The sequence below is a fragment of the Condylura cristata genome, unplaced genomic scaffold, assembly GCF_000260355.1.
Source record: "Condylura cristata isolate star-nosed mole 26May11 unplaced genomic scaffold, ConCri1.0 scaffold00005, whole genome shotgun sequence".
NCBI classification, from domain to species: domain Eukaryota; kingdom Metazoa; phylum Chordata; class Mammalia; order Eulipotyphla; family Talpidae; genus Condylura; species Condylura cristata.
The window spans coordinates 7,106,654-7,114,925 of NW_004567106.1; the positions used below are offsets into that span (position 1 = coordinate 7,106,654).

Genomic DNA, 8,272 nt, shown 5'->3' on the forward strand with positions numbered 1-8,272 from the left:
TAAAATTCTACTACAAATTAGGCAGAATGCAAAAATATACCAGGAAAAAATCAGAAGAATAATACTAAATATTTCAATTACATTAAGAATATAGTTAGCTGGGGTGGGAAGAGCACACGGGACTATGGTAATGGCACATGGGTGAATTGGTGGTGGGAAGTCCACAGGGATTACAGCTAAGATGGAAAAATGTACAAAATGAAGAATGGAATACAGTTAGCTTTGTTGCTTTTGAAAGTAAAAAAATGTGCCGAAGCAGCAGAGGCTAGCTTCGCAGTGCTGTGCTTTAACCCGTTGTGCTACCAGGAAAGGCCCAACTCAAGGATTTTTAAGGACTATAAAAAGGGAATTCATGGGAAATTTGGCTATTGAGCAATGAAAACTAGGACTCTGGACATAAGATAAAAATAAATATATAGATCTTTTCATAATTGAGTAAAATAAAACAGCAATCCCATTGCTCATTGTTCTGGAAAATATTGTTAAGTCCAATGAAGAGGTGACTTTCCATGGTCACAGAGGTTTATGAACTCTTATCAGCTTCAATGTATTGCTGAAACACCAGTCAGTTGTCATCTACCAGGTAAGCTCTGCTTCAAGTGGAAAATTTTCTTTGGCAATCCCACCTCTTTGTCTTCTTTGTTCCAAGTTCACAGGATAAGCACACAAAGGATAAGAAAATCATTTGCTTGTCAGCTCTCTGCCAGTGTCTTTGTTTCATGTGCCGTTTTCACAGGATTGAAATGGTTTTGTTACAGGGCAACCCAATGTGAATTGGGTTCTCACCCATGTGCTTAAAGGGACTTATAAGATTCAACTGCAGGCACCCACAAAAAGGTTAATAATTGGTTTATTTGCAAGAGAAAGGGAAATGAGTAACTCAGTGTAAGATAAGTTGGTTAATGCGTCCTACCAGTTCTGCTGACCTGGAACCCCACTAGCACACTGAAAGCAGGTGAAAAGCCAAGAGACAAGCTGTGAGTCACAAGGCCAAAGAAAGACCACAAAGCCCACATGTCTAGTTTTATATCCAAACATCACTACTTAATTCAACCCTCAGGTCCCATGACGTTTCCCTTTGGTGATGCTGGGATTTGTAATTCAAGTGTCTGGGGTGGAGGCGGAGTTCACAAAACCAGTATCTGTAGAATTCCTTTAGGATATCCTTTCCCCTTTTACTCTTTTTTTTTTTTTTTTTGGATGTAGAATACAGGAACGTGTAACAGCAAGTAAAGTCGTATTGGTAATACATTTTCAAGTTGCCCTCTGCACCCTCCGTGGGTGTTAGCAAACAGACCTAGTAAACCCATCTCTGAGAAAGGCCTGAGAGAACCTCTAAAAACATCAATGTATATTTGTAAAGGTAAAGAAAAAAAAGAATGCTGAAGTCCAAGGAAGGGTTTTCAAGAAGGAGAGAGTACAGTCAACAGTGTTAAATACTGCAAGCAAATGCAGACGATGAGGACAGGAAAGTGTCCACAGATTTGGACCACAAATGTTGCTGCTACCTGAATCAGTGCAGTTTCACAGAATGAGGAAGAGGATAGTAGAAGAATGAACAGATTTTTGAGAAGAGAGGGACTGGAAGTTCTCAGTAGCCAACCTGAGTAATTTAGTACTCAAACTCAAAGAAGCATGGTTTTCTCAGCTTTGACTTATCTCACATATTGTAAGTCCCATTTTATTTCTCCATTTCTTTTTACTTGTAGGCCCAGAAATATCATTCAGTGTCTGTACTAGTCAAGGAAACAGAGTTCACTGATTCACCTGCTCATTCTACAAATGAGGAAAGAAACACTGAGAAGTGAAATTAAATTTATTTTCATGGAGTTTGTATAATTTCTAAATCACACATTTTATAGAAGATATAAAAGCTCACATGTCAAGCTTGAAAAAAAAGATTAAAGATTTTTAAATAAGCTTTCAAAGCCAAAGTTGCTCTGGTGGTTATGAAAGCTTTCCATTAAAGTCCTGGCTCTTCTCGTAGTATTACTCAGTATAATACAGTAATAGTAAAGATAATGATAACCTTAAACATTTAGTAGGTGTTCATTATGTACCAAGAACCACTATATAAAATTATCTCATTCATTCAATCTTCTTACAGCAATAGTATTTTACAGCTGTGAAAAGTGGGATTCTTAAGGGTTAAATAGCTCTAGATCCAGTGATTTGATTAAAAACCATGTTTATTTTACTGTTCGTTGGGGGTCATTAAAAAAACAAAGAGGAACGTAGGTAACCACTGTTAACTTTAGAATAACAAAAACCGCACTCGATTTCCAATACCGTCGTCCATCATTTAACCCTCAACCCCCACCCATGCCCGTTTTAAGAACGTCCAGCGCAAAATACCAGGGCTAAGGTAACCTAAGGTTAACACTCCCCTGCCATCTACACAAGTCTTCAACCGCCTTGGAGGGCGCAAGTAAACCCCATTCCTAGCATAAGAGGTGAGGAAAAGGTTTTTGCGTGGTTTGGATTCCAGGGCTTCCGTAGGAGCCGGCACCTGGCCCCGCCCCTAGCAACGCGCTGGCTGTGTTGACAACCCCACGGCCCGCGCGCACCTAAATTGGTGGGTGGGCCGGGGCAGCGCTATGAGGGCCGCATCGCTGTGGCCGAGGCCACTGTCAAATCCCCGAGACTTTTTGCGACTCTAGCGGCTGTCAGACGACCTACCCTTGTCGGCGGAGGGGTCTCTGGTCCCGAGACTGCGGGCATTGTGTGGAACGAGAGGACCCGCATCCCTCACGCGGCCGCCTCAGCCATGTCAACAGCAACTGCAGAGGCCGCGGCGACAGCTGAGGCCCAGGAACAGGGCAGCAGGAACAAATCCAGCAGCCCTCGCCAAATCCCAGTGGTCGGAGTGGTGACGGAAGGCGAAGAGGCGCAAGTACCGGACAGCGTCTGTGCTTGGAGAAGCGGGGTTGGGGAGGCGCGGAAAGGGTGGGATCTGGAGGCGGGGACAGGGTTTGGGGTGACAAAGGGGGAAATGGGGTCCGAATGCAACCAAGGGTAGCTCGCGGGACAGGTTCCAAGCGCAAAGCTGATTCCCCCAGAGAACTGCGCCACCTGCGAGGGGGGTTGACTGTCGTCAACCAACCTGCCTGGGGAATCGTGCCGCGTGGTCCTCCCGGAGTTTCCCACTAAACTGAGTAGGCAAGGCTTTCTGCTTCTCTTAGGAAAGCTTCACCGTAAAGGGCTTGGGAGGAAGAGGTCGTAACTAGCGAAAACAAGGATTTGGAGACCAATTTGCTTGCTCTGAGCTTTTACTTGCAAGTGATGTTGTTGATATCAACATGAATTCTCCCACATCTAAATTCGTTGCTACTACGCCCAGAAAGTAGGAAATGCAGTTAACGTTAGAGATTAAGCATCTCATTTTTATATGAAATTGGAAGCTAGTTGTGGGGTGGGTAAGAGAGTTTGAGAGAATAAAAAAAGAGGGATTTTATTGCACTACTGTTTGGGTTTTAAGTTACTTTTGTTATGAATACAAAGTTCATTCTTTCGATTTGGTCTGTTGAGACATTTCACTTCGGAACTCTCACTTACATGTCCATTCGTATTCGGGTTTTGAGGCTTCTCCCAAAGAGTAATGACCACACCCTAAAATGTGAATTCTATGGAGGAATCCACGCTGCCTCCCCACACTAATGGCTTGGGGCCACTCTGGGAATTTCCGTTGAGGATTCGCAGGTCTCAGGCTGCGTCAGGAACCCCGTCTCCTGCGTCCGCATCCTGAGCCTTGGAGAGTTCCCTGGGAGTGGTCAGTTGACTGGGGACCTCTTCTACTTTGGGAATAGCGATGAGTTCTCTGAGGACTGCCAGACATTTACACAATAACCTGTGCAGCAACAACACTTGCACAAGGAGAGGAGCAGGTGTTAGGGGAATTTATCTAATCGGTTTTGTGGAAGAATTCCAATCTGGGCGGGGAGAAGAACTTTGAGGAACAGTAAGTAACTAGCTCTCCACTCCTGCAAGGCTGCAAGGGTGCTCCACACTACTGCTGTTATCCCAAGCATGGCCCCAGACAAGCAGGTGAATTTGGTATCTGATTCTTTCTTTATTTGATGTGTAAGAAAGGGGTGGAGGGAGGGCAAGGTTATATGTGGTAGACAAGTCTAGCATAAAAAGATGGGGATGGGGGACAGTGTGGTGATATCAAGGGGTCATTGTCAAAACAGCCCACAATATTCCAAGTAAAACAAAACATGCATTCCTTTGTATATATCTGTGTATTTTCTCCTTTTCCCCTTCTTTTTCTCCTTTTCTTTCATTAGCACCTCTCACCTGGTGTACTTTCACAGTCATCTGAGAAGCTTTAAAAAAAAAAAAACTAGATAGGTGGGCCCTCCCCAAGATTTGCCCAGTAAGAATCCCCAATGTGGAGTCTGGGACTCTGAGAAAACTCCTACAGGGGATTTTTAACCACATAACCACTGAATTAGATGATAGCTTAAGTCTCTCTGACATCCCCACAGCCTCAACTTCACTTCCTGTCCTAGTTTAAGATTTTTCAGCATATAATTTATACTTTATTTGTACTCTATGTGCTGTTGAGTGCAACTTCCATGTGGACAGAAATCTTATATTTTTTTCTGTAGTGTCACCCATAATCTCTCAGTATTCCAATACCTTGTACACAGGGACTCTTAATAACACTCAGCACAATACTTGTATGAAGGGGTGATACTAAATATTTATTGACTGGATATCCTTTCCTCTTTTTTGAATTTAAATCTTACCCTAACTTTAGAATTTAAATTTACCAAACCTCTAGAATCTAATATAGAGTACTCCCAAATAGGAAACACATCCCATTTTTTTCCCCCTCACAGATCTTCTCACAAGTGGGTGGAGTCTTAGGTCTGAGTTACAATTTCTCACCTAAATATCACTTATTTTGTGTTAATCACTGCTTCATTTGTCTAAATTTTATTTCTTCACTAGATTTTGGGTTCCTTAAGTGTGGGAAATATAGCTTCATGCTTGTCCTTCCCCTCCTCTACTTTAAACTCAGAGTAAAAATTTAAGTCCTTAGGAAATCGCTTGCAAAGCTTCTGTGTTCCAACCACACCGGCCTCTTGGCTTCTCCTCAACCACGCCTGCCTCCTATACTTGATACATTACTTCCTGGAAGTTTTCTCTCCACAGTCTCGGCTTGTCCCCTTACCCCTTCAAAGACTTTGCTGAAATGTTACCTTCTCTGTGAATCTTTTACAGACCACTTTGGGGCAAAGCATTACTATATTGTTCTGCATTATATAATTTACTACTTTTTCCTCCCCCACAGCATATAAATTCTTTCTAAAAGCAGATCTAATTTGTTGAATATATAATATCACATCTTTGGCGCCCAGAACAATGTCTGGCATTCACTAAAAATCTGTAGGCCCTCAATAAAAATAGTTATAGAGTAAATGTAAAATTGTGCTTGCATAGGTATCAAGGCAGAGCTTGCTTGCTAAATTTGCTCTCCCTTTAAGAGCCTCTGGGAACCTCCACAGTCTGTTCATTGATGTCACAGCCTGCCACTGTCTAATATTGCCCTGGACTGTGTATCCTTAAACTACCCCATTTTTGGAATAATGGCTAGATAGACTGTCCTTCGTCAGTTGAGGAGTCAGGTAGAGAACTGTGGTGTGAAGAATTAGTGTCCCTGCATCAGACAAACCTGTTTGTGAGCCCATTTACTAGCTATGTGACCTTAACTGGTAAGGTTTCAAGGCCCCAGTTTCTCACTGAGGCAATAATGCCACCTTTATGTGGAATATTTGAGGATTTATTGAGATATAAAGTACTAGATACATAAAAGGACAACAATAAATTTTAGTTCCTATTCCTAAACTAAGTAGCAAATGAGCAAGATTTTTCCCTTTTGAAATAAACCTTGGGGAAGCGGGACCATAAGTTCATCCTATAGTTTGAACTGGAGGTCTCATTTTCTTCTAGGCAGTTTATTAAACTTTTGATCTTATGTTATGCTAAATGTTTTTATAATTGTCCATAAACATCTTATGAATAACAATAGCAATTATATTTATGTTTACATCTGGGTGTTCTCTTTTGCTTCTACACAGAGCTTGTGTGATCTCATTTACCACAACTCCTCCAATTATTATTTTAAACATATGATGTAAAAATCTCAGCCCCAGTTTTAATTCATCTTCAATCTCAACACAAACCTCTTCAACATTCCTCTCTCAACAAAAGGTGCCATCACTTACATAATTTCATGGAGTCAGTCATTCACCTCTTTTCTTTTTTCCCCAATTCAACCTCCTTGAGTTTTTTCATTCCATTCTCTTTTGTCTATCCCAGTAGCCACCATCTTAGTCAAGGCCTGAATTATATACTGATATCTCACCTACCTTCAGTAGTCTATTCAGCAAACAAAATTATCTTTTTACTCTTATATCAGGTGATTAAAACATGGAAATAAATACAGGTTATCACAAAGAGAACAAATGAGGGTATTTATTCAGAACTTGCTTTAGAAACAGCCAGCACTACATTTGGCAGGGACTCCAAGTCACCCAGGGAAGCTTAATAGTGAAACAAGGGAAACAGAAAACTCCTAATATGTTATGGTTGGAGGTTGTTGCTAGGGAGAGGCTGGCTGTCTAGAAAAGCAACATAGTTTTTTTTTGATTTGGGAAACTTATTTGGATTTTTCTATTTAATGACTGAGTTGCAAATGGGGAATCTAACTGTCAAAGACCAGACTCTGGTCAGTTGACTGTTATGAGCCAACTGCTGCAGAAGTTGTGACTGCAGATCCTCTCTGGTGGCGCAGCAGGTTAAAGCACAGCATGCAGCACTGTGTAGCTGACCGCGGCAGGCTTGGGTACTAGTTGTATCCTCTGCCCCTGTGGTGATCCACAAGGCCTGGCAGACCTTTCCTGTCTCGCCTGCTGCTCCCCTCAGCAGTGTAGTTCCTCAGTCTGCTGTTCTGCTTCCCACTCTGACTATGGTGAACCCTCTCACTGCCCTGCACTTCTGGCCTGTACCCCAATTCTCTATGCGTAAATAAATAAATCTTAAAAAAGAAAAAGTGTAACATGGCCTCCTAGGTTGCTCCTTGCAAAGGTGGTAGGCAAGAGTTCTACTGACATAGTCTGGCAACTGTCTATTTATTTATCCCATATATCTCAACCCATTTTATAGATTCTAAAGATCCCCAGTATAGCATACAAGGGCCCTATAGTTAGTAATAGTACCTACCTCACAGAACTGTTAGAAGCACGTAAAGTGCTTATAATTGTACCTAGAAAATGACACTAATATTAAAGTTTTACATATCACCATAATTATTCATGATCTGACTTCTGCTTACATCATCAGCATCGTCTGTAGCCCCTAGCTTCTGCATTACCCTCTCCGGCACACCAAACAACTCATCGACCCCTGAAAGTCCTGCTTTTTCTCTCATCTCCAACCTTCATACATGCTACTTTTTCTCTGCCTCTATCTCTCAAACCTTCATTCAATTCTCACCAGTTCTATTCAATCTCACTGTTTGCAGGTTACTTCTTTCAGAAACCTTCCCAGGTTCCGTCTCCTCCTCCATAGACTACTCTGTGCTTCTTCTATGTGCTTCTAGAATTTACTGCTCAAGAGTTTGGAGTATTACATACCATGTTATTTATATTATAGGGTAATGTATACCCTACACCTAACATAGTTCCTGAAACATAAAAAAAAACTGATTATAAATATTTACTGAAGGAAGACTAAAGGGAGGGAGAGTCTAAAACATGTAATATATATAAAGCAAGCAAAACATAAGATAGTTAATTTTAAAAGTAAAAATGTCTGAGTACATAAACTGATTTAAATATTTATTATGCAGATTTAAAGATAGAATGCTTAACAAAAAATATTTCTGAAAGACATTTTTTGGTGATCAGAATATATGAATTTGTTGTTATGAAAGAAAAGGAAATTGTAGACTTAGCAGGCAATAATATAATGATTATGTAGAAGTTTGGAAAGACATGTTATAGATTTAAACAACAGAAAATATAATAGTATTAACACTAACTGAAATTATGTATTTTGTAAACCAAAATAAAATAAGATAAAAATATAAAGAACCAGATTTTTATATATTAAAAACTAAATGTGTTTAGATAATAGGAATAAGTAGGATACTTTTTAAAGTATTTTTATACTATCACTATATTGTCTTTTGAGACAGCTACTTTAAAAGTATATGTGAAGGGCCCTCCCTGGTGGCACAGTGGGTTAAAGCACAGCACTGAGA

The 8,272-nt window shown here is 40.7% G+C and overlaps 1 protein-coding gene across 2 annotated transcripts in view; it reads left to right on the top strand.

The window, feature by feature from the left end:
- Window positions 1-2,614: 2,614 nt before the first annotated feature.
- CFAP69 (cilia and flagella associated protein 69) overlaps window positions 2,615-8,272 on the top strand; it is a 54,769-nt gene continuing 49,111 nt past the window's right edge. For both annotated transcript variants that reach the window (XM_012720708.1, XM_012720709.1), the window contains exon 1: window positions 2,615-2,893. In XM_012720708.1, coding sequence (XP_012576162.1) covers window positions 2,768-2,893 — 126 coding nt within the window. In that variant the 5' untranslated portion in view covers window positions 2,615-2,767. The remainder of the gene's footprint in view (window positions 2,894-8,272) is intronic.